Genomic DNA, 14,514 nt, shown 5'->3' with positions numbered 1-14,514 from the left:
TTGTAATTATATTCACTGTTGTTTGCAACATCCGTGAAAGTGCAGTTGCCATGGCTCTTGAGACCAGGGATGCACTGATGCAACTTTTTCTCAGTATTCATTGAAATGTCTCAACTTTGAAATACATTCCAATGCTCTCTTTGTGCTGCATGAAACTCATGGGAATCATTTTAATTAGTAGTTAGTGGTAAGGTCACCTGAGGCCACTTATAACTATGGTCCTAAAAAGGATCAATGAATATTATAATGACATTGACATAGGATCTGTTTTTGTATTTTCTTGGCCAATCCCAAGAGAGAGAGAAATATGTACTAAGATATTCAAATTGTTCGTTTGAGTTTCAGTACCAAAACCCAGCATTTCTATTCTAAGCACTAGTAATAGAATACAAAATAAAAACGATACATCCAGTGCTGACAGGTCTTCTGTTTCTGTTTTCGCTCTCTCTTTTCTATCAGCTAGTCTCTTATATGTGTTCACCTAAAACAACCTTACACACCTGATTCTACCATCAATCTTAAGCCCCTAACAAGGTGGCTGACCCTGACAGTCCTGAGAGAAGAGTGCTTCACAAAGCCGTCCCCGGCCATTAGCTGTTTATGCACTTCTGTACTTAACCTGCACAGTCTGCATCCCTGGGTGCTCATTTATATCACTCATTACTCTATCCCAGCGGTTCCCAACCTGTGGGCCGCGGCCCCCTAGTGGTCCGCGAAGGCATTGCAAGTGGGCCGCCAAATATATATATATTTTTAATTTTGTACAGGCTAAAGACACAAACATGGACATAACAATAACATATAGGAGATGACATTCCCATCTCAGACAAAAACAAAAACAAAAACAGAAGAAATAAAGATACAGTCAGTAAGATCACTTCAACATTTCACAAACAAAAATAGGTTGACAACCATTGACTGTATATATAAATGGACGTAGGGTCCGTGACGTCACCCATAGGATTCTGCAGAGTTGCCGAGAAGCCCTTAGTAGGCGGAGTCGGCCACTAACGGCTCGACAGTGACGTCAGAGTTCAACTCCCGCCTGCTCCAGCCTGCTCCAAATAAGGGCAAAGAGGCGGAGCCGAGGCGGGACCTGCTGCCGCCAGGCTGGAAGTTCCAGAGCTAGCTGAAGCTACCAAGCTAAGCTAACATGCTCCCCATCTGCACACTACACTGCCGTCGCATTTTACGTTTCTAAGGTAAGCGGACATGAAACTATTCAGCAAAACTATAAATAATAATCTAAGTTATTGAATTTTTAGCATAATACTTCAGAATCTTAAAATCCCTTAACGTTTGTATGCAATTGTGCTAAATTCAACACTGGAATCAAGCAAATATTAATATGTTTGCATGACATTAGTTATTTATATTTTGATATCACTTAATTATACGTTTAATACATTTAAGTCAAGCTAAGGTACATGTGATGATAGCTAGTTAGTGCTCTTACTTGTGAGGCCTCCTCCAAACAGCATAATAACCAGACTGTATCATTACAACTATAAGTACCAGTTCTAGATCCTTGACTTTAGACAAACAATTCAAAAGACAAAATGTATTTAAAGACCAATCTTTATTTGAATGTGCCTCTTAACCTGAGATACACGCTAACCCAAGCCTTAACATTCTCTACGTAGCTGATTAAAATCATAAACACATAAATAAAGTACTCAAATTTCACTTACCGCAAAACCGCATTCATGCACCGTCTGTTTTAACCGCAGAGCGAGTCACAATAGTCCGATATATAAGCATGAAGAACAAACAAACACGGCCGGGGTCAAGTTGTGTTCCCTGGATGAACTGAGCAGGCAGAGTCCCTGTAGCTTCACGGAGCAGCTAGCAGAGAGACAAGAAGCTAACAGCAGCAGTCACTTGACAGAGCTGTCACTCAATGTGATCACGCCCTAATTTATGCAAACACTTTAAGACCTAATATAAATAAAAGGGTCATGTTAGAAAACAATTCACTCACAGATTCATAATCATGAAGGTGGAATCTAACTATATCCATAATAATATGTATTGCATCCAGGGCTAGAAACATATTTTTTTCTGCTGTAAAATTGGGCATTATAACATTGGGGTCTATGGAAATTGCTCCTTTCTGCAGTCATCGCCTATCGGCCAATATATGAACTGCAGTTTGTGGCACTTCCGTATTTGCGTCCCGGCTCTTCCCCAGAGTTTGCCGCTTGTTGACAACCAAATACCACCAAAAACACAACATGGCAAGCATATTTATTGTTCCTTTAATCCCACTCTTCGTTAGAGCTAATTATTTCCCATTTAATGGAGTGTTGAGCCACCCTTTGATTTGTTGTGGCAATAATTTTGTCCAAAAGAAATTGTATTTTTATCGACTCTTGAAACACCGTAAATTAAGATTACTCCTTGATTGACTTTTAAAAATATGTATTTTAGCCAGAAGAATAGTTATATTTATGAACTGTGTGCGGTCTTCATCTAAAAGCCCAAATAAAATATTAAAGGGTGTAAATGTAAATTCAATATTTGCCGCCAAATAATTTGCAAAACATTATGATTTGTGTGGAAACATTTTCATTATTAAGATTTTTTTTTTTTATTTCAACCTCTTTTCCTTTCTCTTTCTTGATCCTCCTTAGCAACGGTCATTACAGTCCTTGACAGCGGTCTGTTCTACTGGATTTACAACATGTCACATGTTCTGAATTGACCAATCAGAACTTTATTTAGCCTCCGTATTGTTTATGGTTGAATGTGGGCCGCGAAACATTTTTGGATTCTTAAGTGGGCCCTGAGTTGAAAAAGGTTGGGAACCGCTGCTCTATCCAGTTATTTTCATGTTTCATTCATCATTTATTTCTATGCAGCATTGAAATATACTTTCTTATTGTCTTCTTCCTTTCGCTACAACAATGTTCCTATTATCTACATTTTCAATTTGATTTATCATTTATCATTGCAATAAAACATTCACAGTTGAACTGTACTGCCCACGCCTAGTGTTCACAAAGATGTGGCTGCTTGTATGTACATGTTTCAGCATTCACATACTGTGGTTCTGCTGGTATGCATTTGAGCCTCAGGGAGACAGAGTGACGTCAGTGACTCCGTCACTGTGCGCTCCGTCACAGCTCACCGCTGCCACTGACAGTGTGTGGCCGTGTCTGGCAGCCTGACACACGCTTATGTTACAGGGTGTGTGATTGTCAGAGGGAGCAGTTGATCTGTGAAGCCTTGTTGCATTGATCTCTGTGTGCATTTCATCTGGCGGTACATATTGTAGTGTGCTTCAGTCAGCACCAGTGTGTCTTTGTGTGCTTGTGTTTGGATGTTCAGTGTGAGTGTTGCAGCCTGTTGTTTCTGCCGTTGTGTCTGTGACTTTGACAGCCTCCCTGTCCACACAGGGCTGTTGTCACATGCTGGCTGCTTCTGTCAGAGCGGAGCAGGAGCCGTGACTCCGCAGAGAGTCTCGGCTCTGTGTGCTCGAGCTGCTGATGTTTGAACAATGGTTCCTACCTTTTCTCGGCGGAGCACACTGCCCTCTGCTGACAGCTCGCAACACTTCAGAGATTTATCAGTTGGAGTGATTGAGATTTTATCTTGATACAGTTCTAAGTGTCTGAAAAGATAGTACAGGATAGGAAATGACAGTAATCTTATTTGAAAGATAAAGAAAAAACTCTCTCCCAGTTGATCCTGTTTCACTTACAGCTCTTATTCCTAGGGCTGCTCGATTATGGCAAAAATCATAATCACGATTATTTTGGTCAATATTGATATCACGATTATTAAATACAATTATTCATTGACTTTGAAAACATTTTTTTTTATTATACGTTGTTTTCGTAATCGTTGCAAGCCAAAATCATAATCGAGATTAAAATACGATTAATTGCACAGCCCTAGTTATTCCTTTGCCGTACTATATACAAACACATCTGCTTTAAAAACATTTAAATTCATATACTACATCATGTGCTCTAAAAAACAAATCTGTATTCTGAAATTGCAGTTTTCATTTGAGATGCATTTCATACAGAGTTTGCTGACTGACTCAACTTTGTTTATCGTGGTACTTTGCTTCCCTCTGGTGGTGGCTTTCAGGTAATACAATTGTTGGGGAATGAGAGAGGCTCAGTGATTTGGTCATATTATTCTTTGCTTTATAACTCTATATTTGTATTCAACCTGCAAGTTGTTCTCAGGTTACAAAATATAATAGGTATCGTATTATATGTGCTGCATTGTTCACTATTGTGCAAATCAGCAGTTAGTTTGAAATTCAAATATTGTGATATTTGGCTTCATTGAGAAAATGTCTTTTTTATATAATAATGTTATTGTACAGTGTGACCTAAACTACATTTGGATGACAGCTAATCATTTAGAGGGGCTCTCCACATTTGTTTAAATGAATGGAAAACAAAGATAAAAGCACATTTTAAAACGTGTAAGGAACAGTTAATATGATATCCTGCAACAATACATCAATATGTTTTGTGTTAACATCAAAACAAATGAATCAAACACACCTAACCCACAGTATATCCCAGTGTGCATGGAGAAGTAGGCAGTATTGAAGATGAGAACTCCAGCATTTTATGAAAGGAACTTCATGATTAAAACTGGTGTTTCATTTTACTTGTGGTAAAGAAAGAGAAGTAAAATGACAATTATTGTCTCACTGCTGCCATACTTTTTCTGTACGCTTTTCATCTTGCTCTTCTATCCATCATAAAGCTTTACATGAGGGAAATTGGCGTTCTGCATACAACATGATTATGAAAGTCTACAATATCATTATAACAATACGATGTCGCAGCCACTACTGACTCTTGATGGTTATCTGAGAGAAAAGACAAATTAGTTTGCTCTACATCTGCACTTTGCTCCTCCCTCTCCCGCATATCTCTCTTTCGCTCCATCTTTTTCCCGACCAAGACACACCCATACTGAAACCCTCTCCCCTCAAACCCCTCCCTCCTTTCTGTGCAGTAAGCTTTATCAGGCTTTTCATTCTATCATTTCTTTCTCTACATCTGTTTTGACACCAGTGTGTGTGTGAGTGAGGGAGTCAGTGTGTGGCAGTGGTTAAGAGCCTCAAAATGAGTTTACCTGTGAACTCAGATTATCTCTCCTTGGAAAGGATAGCCCGTTACCGGCATGCCTGCTCCAACGGCTCACCCTTCGCAACAAACAAGCCAATCGACATCAAACCTCGTGGCAGGAGAGGGTAGGATTGTTTTTTGGGACTGAAACTGTGTTTGAAAGCAGGGATGGTGATGTGACCTTAGCCTTCCTTGTTTAGTCTTGTAAGGATTTGTTGTATTTGTTTTCATGTGAACAATTTAGTTGTTATGCATTCAGTAAATCGTCAGATATGACTTATTCTAGCTTTGTTTGTGTTGCTCTTTCTCTACATGTAATATCCAACTGTTGCTTGCATGTAGAAAGTTGAGATGGAGAGTAAGAAGTGATCACAGGAGGGAAACTTGCTGAAACTGAAAGTCAGCTGAGCTTAAAATCTGTAGTTGTTATTGCTCTTTTGGTTGTTATTGCTCTTTGGGTGTATGTGACTATGTTCTGTGTGTGGATTCATGTGTTTGTATGACTCGCATGAATGTACACAAAGTGTGTGTTCTCTCTTATCAGAACATTAGCTGATGAAAAGCTCCACCTGGACAACACAGAGCTGGAACAGTGTTCATAAGCAAGCTTTGTGTAAATGGTTGCTTGGTCGCTGGTTATGTTGTTAGAGCTCTGTAGCAGCTGTAACTGCTGTTTACTCTGATCAACCTATAGTGTCCACCTGAAGTGTGTGTGTGTGTGCGGTTGTTTGTGTCTCCGTGTTCCATGAGAAGCAGCTACTCTGTTTTTACCGAACACGGTTGAGAGCCAGGTAAATGATAAATAAGCAGGTTCCATCCAGTCATCGCCTAAAGCATCAAGGTGATGAAGAGGATAAGTCCGTTCACTAACCACAGCACAGCGTAAGCTCATCATCAGAGCACTCTCTGTCCATTAACGCTCACACACAAAATGTTAAGACCTTGTTAGACCCATTTTCATGCTGCATTTCTCTGACTCACATGTACTCAGCGACCTCAGACACAACTTAGACGTGTTATCATCTGATGAACGTGTCTGTGCATTAACATAAAGTCACATTGTGTTTGTACCTCTAAGGCATTTGAATATGAACAACGGTAATGACTGGTGGTGTTTGTAGACATATAGATATGGATGGAGGATGTCAATACTGTGTAGCAGCCATCTGTGCTCACTGCCTGCTCCTCAGTTAAGTGCTATTTATATCAGCATTCACCGAGTGTGTTTATTTGCACCCTATACCCAACATGCTTCTTGGGAGAGGCCTTTTATTAAACAAAATCAATAATTTTGTCAATTGCTGTGGTCGCTTAATCTATGCAACTGCTTTTTATGACAACAATTATACCAATGTTAGCACTAGGTGGCAGTGGTTCTCAGAATTGCATAAATATATAGTATATATCAGAGAATTAAGTGTTGCAAATACATGGCGCAAAAGTGTTTAATAAGTAACCATTATACAATTTGTGTAATAGCAGTGACCTCCTCTTACATAAACTATGCCTCTGTTTTACCAATTTAATAATTCACTAAATAACTAACTCATTCATTCATTTATTAACTGACATGTTTTTTTTTTATTCCAGAATATAAAACAGAACTTTTTATTACAAATTACAAAGAAATTGGAAATGCAGTGAGTAATCAGTGCAAAAGCAAAAAAAAAGGACATTATTAGGAAAAGATATTTAATAGGAAGATATTTGTTTTGTACTGGGGAGAAATATATAAACAACATCATTGCATTGGGTTATTTCCTATATTTGGTATATCTAACCTTTTTGTTAGGGGTTAAAAAGTATTCACCTCTAACAAATAAATATTGTGTTAATAAAATAAATATATAACTACATTGTCTCTTAAATTGAGGCTGATTGATCTGGAATACATGGAGTTACATAGTGTTGTAAGTAGTGCGAGTAAGATTGAATTCATGCTGAAGCACATTCCTGCCTCCAGCACATTTGACTCCTGTTGAGCAGGTTCATTATTTGTGTTTGTGTTTTACACCACTGCTTCCTGGGGATGGCAGTAGTGTAGCCTAAAAGTAAATACTCATTATGTGTGAGTGTGTGTCTATGTGGACAGTGACCTACATTACTTGTAAAAGTGATAGTAGAAAGAGTACAACCAGAAATGTCAGTGTGCATCTCATTTAAGACTTGTTGTATACTGAAGAGAGGCAGTTCATCACTTGTTAAGACCCAGTTTATTGATTTAAAAATGTGGTCCAAATGTTTTCAGTTTCTCAAGTATTGAACCCAGAACGAGGACATGGGATGAATAGAACTTACATGGGTTATGTCATCATGTTTTCTGTTTTCATCTTAAGGTTTTCATTTGCAATTCTCGTAGGCGAGGAAAAAGTTTTCCTAAGGCAACTTTTCCCTTTCCTTGTTATTTCCCTGACTCAATGGAATGTGTAACCGTGGTAATAAGATTAGTTTCACCACTTTCACAAAGCTATAAACTCCATCATTCTTCCAAGCTGCACTCAGTGCTACTTACTTCTAGTGCTCATACACATGGTCATATTTTTATATGAATGTAAACAATCTGGTATCAACCATCAACTCCCCCAGAGGTGAAATGAAAAGCGTTAATTGTGTATTTGATTAAGTAATGTTCATTCTTTTTCTGGCATGACATTTAAAAATGATGGACGTATGTCGGCATGAAAGGAAGCTTTCCTTTAAATTAATACATGGTTACACAGCAATCTGCTTTTGCAACCCAGTCTCACAAATCAAATTTGCAAGGCTTAGTTTTTGTGCACAAACAAGTATTTATTTGAGTTGAATAAGCGGTGTTAGTATTTGCTAAGAGGTGTCTGCATATAAAGTGGCCATGCGTTTGTCCATGAGTCATTTGTGCAGGTTACCGCATGTGAACCTGTCTGCATGTGCGTAATCAAGAAATTAGCAAACATCATCTGTCTCGCTGTTTTCTACGGTCTGCCTATTTTCTTCCGTGACAGGAAAGCACATCTGCGTCATGTCCTCATCAAGTGGATGACCATAGTAGGATCAGTCTACGGGTGCAATGAGCAATTTATTCTTCCTTTTTAAAAGAGCTGCAGATGGATGCAACTTCTTCTCTGCTGCTCTTTCTCTTGAAGCCATCCCTCTCAAAGAGGAGCATCCTCTGACTGATGTCCATCTCTTGTTACTAACGCCTACGGCCAGTTGCAGTATTGATGACATGTAAATAATCGCACTGCTCTCAAGATGAAAGGGCTGGCATAATATGTATGCTGATGCGTCTGTGTTCATGTTTTGTTTTTTTCTATTTGTATTTTGTTATCGGTTTGATTTAAACTCTTGGAGAAGGGACACAGTCATTGTTGTTATGTTGTGTTCATAATCTGGTGCAGCGTTTTCACTTCATCCTCAAAACTTTAACAGAAAGAACTACAAACAATTCTGAAATAATGTTTGCAGTGTTAAAGCAGGATTTATAGATGCAGGATAATGCCTAAAACCACAAACACCTTATAAATGTCTGTGTATGCATGTACATCTTTTATATTGTATACCAGGCTCAAATTAATTAATTAATTTAATCGTTTATTTGGCAGGGACAATGCACAGTAATGAACACTTAAAACAGTCAAATGTGTTAAGCGTAACAGTGCCAGATTTAGCTTTGAGCTCATTTCCATCCGCAGTCCCTTACATAAAACATTTAAGAAAATTACATTTGACAAACATAGCAATAACATATGCCTACACTTATACTCATATATTATTTTTCATTGTGATCGTCCTACAAGCTGCACACATGAAACACATGCATACAGAGGATGAGTAGCGTGCTTGGTTCTACCCCTTTATGTGTGATTGACATGCAGACAGCTGACACACCTGCCTGCCTGCTGGAGGATGCTAATGTTAGCTTGTTTTTCAGAAACTGTGACAGCAGATAGTGCCATCTGAGCTCCACACACTATTGTGTTGCCAACAGCACACGGATAATGTTTATTATTTTTTTAAATAACCTCCTTTGTCTTTGGTATGATAAGACACAAAGTAAAGCCCTTCTGTTTAGAAGGAATATAATAATAAGTATTTGGAGAGAGTGCTGGAATACGTTTATTATAGGGCATACAAATCATGACTCCATGCAAATACATGAAAGTTTGAATGTTTCTAAAGTAAAGATAAACTTAGTACCTGTATGCTGTGTGCTACTATTCTCTCTCTTCTGTGGCTAGTGTAGAGTTAAGTGGCTTTAAAAAGGGTGTCAGACTTTGTGACACATTTAAGCCGTAGAGCCTTCCTTCAGAGTGCTAACACTACAGTAAACCTGTTTGCTCTTAAGTGCTTCTATTGGTGGGCTGAATTAAACAAATTGAAACTGAAATATATATACATTCACACTATACAAATATTCTAATAGATTATTATACTTTACATAATAAAACGTTAAAACTCTTGGCAATTTGGAAATATGCTTTATATAATAAAGTTTCAAAACTTTGCAAGTTAGCTTCAAATTGCTTGCTACGATTAATAGGTAAATAATCTTAAAAAGTATTGCTTATTTCAAGTGTTTTTAGTGCTAACATGTACCAATACATTCTCAAGCATGTTCACTAGTTCTACCTCTTATTTGTGTACATCCCTTTTCTCAATATATTGCTTTTCTCTTTGGATCTGTTGAAAGTTCACCATTACTCTCTTGGTACACAGTCTCCAGATCATTGAAATGCTTTAGCTGTTAGTTTTAGGTTACTGTGGCAGCCGGGTGATTGGCATTTGAGACGATTGTTAGGATTGCTGGAGGATACAAGTCCCGCCCTTCAAGGAATTACTACTACCAAAACAACCCCTCCCACTCCAGACATAGCCAAGCTGCAGCTCAGGAAGACAGATAGGCAGAGAGACAGCTCAGGAGAGGCGTGTAACTCAAAGACAGGGACACAGTCGAAAAAAGAAAAAAAGAGAGAGACAGAGGTAAGGAGGGAGGGGGAAAGAACGTCAGAGAGGAGGGGATCTTATTTCCTCCAGTCAGGAAAAAAGAAAACATAGGGACGTGAAAGAGAGGAGCAGAGTGAGAAAGTTGAACAGAGTGTGAGCCAGGCTGCATTAGTGAAGGCAGATCACACGCTTACCTAACAAGAAAGATAAAGCAAGTGAGTGACAGAGAAAGAGAGGGGAAGGAGGGAGGGAGAGAGGGCGAAAGAAACACCTACTGTCAAACAATCGCAGCTCAAGGAGAAGCAGCAGCAGCAGCAGTGTGGAATAATTTTGGACGCAGGATTTGTTCTGCACTCCAATCGACTGACGCTAAGGAAAGGAAGCTCCCACTGGATCACCTCAGACTGTGAGGACTGAGGTCAGACCCCAGCAGAGGGGTCCGAGGGCTCTGCGTGGCCCCCAGGGTGTGTGTGTGTTTGCAGATGTAATGTGGAAGGAAAAGCAAGACCATGAGTATCATTCTTAAACCGCGGTCGCGCTCCACCAGCTCATTGAAGAACACTGAGGCAATAGGGTAAAGAACTTTGTCCTGCTGGATACATGTCCATGTTGATCCTGTGTGTGTGTGTGTTTCTCTATTGTTCTCCATCCGCCTCTTTATGACCAGCAGAATGAATATTTCTCCGACTCCCCGGCTTTGCGACAACTCCTTTCTTATTAGTTGTTTGTCCCTGCTGGCTTGATTTGCTTTGTGTGTTTGTGGACCCTTTAAACTATCGCCTGAAAGCCATCACTTTTCTTCTCAATCAAAAACTTTCTGCCTCTCCTGTGGTTTGCTGCAGAAACCTGCTGAACCTTGTAGGTGTGTGTTTGTGCACAACATGTTCTGTAGTCAGCTTATGTTTGTTCTGTCCTGAACTCCAGTGTATTTGCTCTCATCAGACAGACTCAATAAGGACAAGGCACTTGCTGTAGTTGTCATGACCCTGGTGTGTGCTTTTATTAGAACTCACTGTCTATTCACTCAGTACAATCATCTATAACACAAGCAAATCATGCATTAAGGAATGTGTTGTATCGCTGTATACATTCTCCTGTCTGCACATGGCTCCAGATAAATGCAGGATGCAGAGTGCAATGCCAGGGGCACGCATTGCCCTGCCCTCCCCCTCCTGTCTTAACTTGTCCTTTCCTGTCAGCACTCATTTCCAACTAAGAAACTGCCCTATAGCCTTAGCTGTAGAAGGTAATATTCACAGTTTTCCCATTGTGGTACTCTGAGGCCAAGCTGTAAATGGATCAGAACAACCCTGGACAAATACGCAGTGTTTGTGGGGGGGGGGGGGTTGGTTGCCCGGCAGCATGTGGGACCTCCCTGCAGGGTTCACAGTGTTCACACATTGTCAGTTTATTAATCTGCTCTACAACGTCCCCAGCAGGAAATGACGCTTGTGTGAAATGAAGACATACTAATTAGGTCTTTGAGGGCAGAAGTTCTCTATGCAGGCGGTAGAAATCACAGACAGTACGTGTTGTTGTTGTTGTTGTTGTTTGAGGATGTACAACCTAGGGAATCTACTCAAAAATCACATACTAGTGTTAGAGCTTCCTGCAGAATTAAGCATTGTTCTCATGTTAAAAGCTGGGAATCTGGCAATGTTAGCTTTGTATGAGCCATCTTCTTGAATGATTACCAAAAGCAGTACTCAGCTGGACGAAGCATACCGCCTCCTCCATCTGGCCTGCCCTCCTCTCGGCTGTCATTTACTGTTGTATCAAGGCTTCTTTCCCTAATTCTCATCATCGCTCTGCCTTTCATAATGTTGTCGCTGAGCTTACAGGATTTATAGTAGATTTATGAGTACATTTGTGTTGGGGATAGTTGGTGATTAGCTGTTTGTGTTGGGTATGAGTGTTTTGCAGTGTGTGCGTGTGTAATGCAGACAGAGGTGAGTGTTATCTTCCTAAGTTGGATCATTCTCATCAAGATAAATCAATTAAACACAGCTTAAATGTGTGTGTGTTTCCTGGCTTTATGTTTGTGACAGCGTATTCGTCTTTGTGTGCTTGCATGAGTGATTGTGTACTCGCGTATTGAAGACAGTGACGTGGTCCCGGTGTGTGACGTGCCCCCTGACGTGAACAAACGTAGACCCCGCTCCACCCAACCGTGTAAATGCAGGTTTGTGTACGGAGAGTTTTGAGTATCCACTTTTAAGTGAGCTTAAGTTTGGGAGAGGGGATAGATGAGGGAATGATGTTTATGAAATCCTCTTAGCTTCACACCTATTGTAGCCCCTCTTTCCCACTTTAAAACCCCAGAGTGTGTTAGGGGCGCTGAGATAGAGCATGGTGAAGTGGGGAATTTGTGACTTTGAACTCAAGTGCTTGCATCTGGCCTTTGTGAGTCTGCAGTTGGGCATCCCTGGTGGATAAATGTTGAAGGTTACCTGTTATCTTTCCTCTCACAGAGCTGACAACATGCCAGTTATCTAACATATTTTCCAAATTTGACCTTAAGTAATTCAGATGATGAATAGGACTGAGAATAGGTTCATGGTTGAGTGGACGTTTATGTAGACAGAAGCACGACTGGTTTGCTTTGCTCTGAACCATGTGACCTGAGTTGATGCTGCATTGCCATAGTGACCTCTTTGTATGTCTTTCATGATTGACTGAGTTTCCTGTATGACAGCGAGCACTAAAGTTGTACCACGACTACAAAATAAAAGATTATTCTTTTATTTGTACTTTACAGGGCAAGAAAAGGGAAGAAAAAAGAGAGAGAGAGCAAAAGCTTTAAGAAAAATACCCACCTTTTTCTCAGAACTGCTTTCAGGATTATGAGTAAAATCCTAAAAGTTTATTAGAGCCAGCCACCATGACCCAGCCACCATGACCCAGCCATTATTGATTTATTTTCCAAAAAACAATTACTAAGAAGGAGTGTGTATAAGTACGGGCGAGATATAGAAAATGTGTCTCGGTGGTCTCCAGAGTAGTCAGTCACGGATCTGCTTGGCCTGGCTGCCCTCTGCTCAATATGTTTTCTGTGTCTTATTTTCTATTGGTAAAGTTTGTTTGGACCACTTCTCTGTTGAGTTCCCTTTCAAAGATAGCGAGGACAGTGCTGAGAATTAGAGGTTTATGAATCCTAACATGTAGCCCAATGGAGTTCTTTTTTGGGCCTCTGTGTTTATGAATAAGCTGCTTTGCTATATGTCCTGCAACATTAAGTTCACAATTGTATGTGCAGGGTAAGGGAAACAAAACATATCTGTACTTAAAGTCATTTGATATTTGATTTTACAGACACAATTTGGTCCGTACTTAGAAGATGCTGAGGTGACATACCTCCTCCAACTTTCAACAGTACATGAATCACATAAATAAAGTCCCACATTGCTAATCCATAACAATGTTTTTGTCAGTAGTAAAACCAAAAAGTCTTAAACTGTATATTTATTTTATGCTTTTTTGCACTTTGTAAAGAGACAGAAATATTACGTTAAAACGTACAGTCTTGAACTCTTGTATAGTTGGGTATTTTTCTGTTCCACCAACTCTGAAATATCTTTGGAGAACAGAGCCTCACTATCTTCTGCCAATTACAGTTATGCCCTGACCTCTTCCTCCCGTGCGTCTCCTCACAGAGCTATCACATCAACTCCTGTGGGGTTTATAATTGCTCCAGTGACCCAGGGCTGAAAATGAATGAGTCATTGATCTATGCCATTTGATGTGTGTGTGTGTGTGTGTGTGTGTGTGTGTGTGTGTGTGTGGTGTGTGTGTGTGTGTGTGGTGTGTGTGTAGTGTGTGTGTGTGTGTGTGTGTGTGTGTGTGGTGTGTGTGTGTGTGTGTGTGTGTGTGTGTGTTGTGTGTGTGTGTGTGTGTGTGTGTGTGTGTGTTGTGTGTGTGTGTGTGTGTGTGTGTGTGTGTGTGTGTGTGTGAAGATTGAAAGACAGACCCAGAAGGACAGAGAAGATCAAGACAGAAGTGATAGTGAGACAGAGAGGATAAAAGTGATTTGCTTTGTCCTGAGGCCCAGCAGCATACTACAGAATAAAGTCAAAATAGGCACTACTCAGCTATCTCAGTGCCAACATGTGTGTGTTTTAACATAGCAACACACTGTTATAGTGCAGCTGAAGTTTTCTAGCAACAACACTCCTTGTGTTTTCCCTGTAACCCTAACTCCAGCATCAAACTCTACCCCTGTGGGAACACTGTCCCTACAGGCCATTTCTCCCTCTACTGACGTAGCTGCAGACTGTTGTAGCTCATCAGGTTACTGCAATACTAATCTTACTTGTGTTGTAATTTTTCAGTGAACCATCTCTAGATATGAGGCAGGCTTTGATTACAACAAAGATTAGCTATCAGCCCCTCATGTCTGTTATCATCTGTCAAGTCTACGCAAAGTATGATTGTTGCACAGCTTATTCAAGATACATTCATGCTTTTAACACTTGAATACCCGGATTTTGGA

At 40.0% G+C, this 14,514-nt stretch overlaps 1 protein-coding gene across 5 annotated transcripts in view; it reads left to right on the top strand.

The window, feature by feature from the left end:
• The window catches only part of pde4d (phosphodiesterase 4D, cAMP-specific), a 174,422-nt gene that overhangs the window by 134,151 nt on the left and 25,757 nt on the right, over positions 1-14,514 (top strand). The window contains exon 1 of one of the 5 annotated variants that reach the window (XM_034117986.1): positions 9,871-10,599. The exons of the other annotated variants lie outside the window; for them this stretch is intronic. Coding sequence (XP_033973877.1) covers positions 10,535-10,599 — 65 coding nt within the window. The 5' untranslated portion in view covers positions 9,871-10,534. Of the gene's footprint in view, positions 1-9,870; positions 10,600-14,514 lie in introns of those variants that run through there. 5 annotated transcript variants of the gene reach the window in all.

Source organism: Trematomus bernacchii, unplaced genomic scaffold, assembly GCF_902827165.1.
Source record: "Trematomus bernacchii unplaced genomic scaffold, fTreBer1.1, whole genome shotgun sequence".
NCBI classification, from domain to species: domain Eukaryota; kingdom Metazoa; phylum Chordata; class Actinopteri; order Perciformes; family Nototheniidae; genus Trematomus; species Trematomus bernacchii.
The sequence above is the reverse complement of the archived record's forward strand: the minus strand, read 5'-3'. Positions and strand labels throughout refer to the sequence as shown.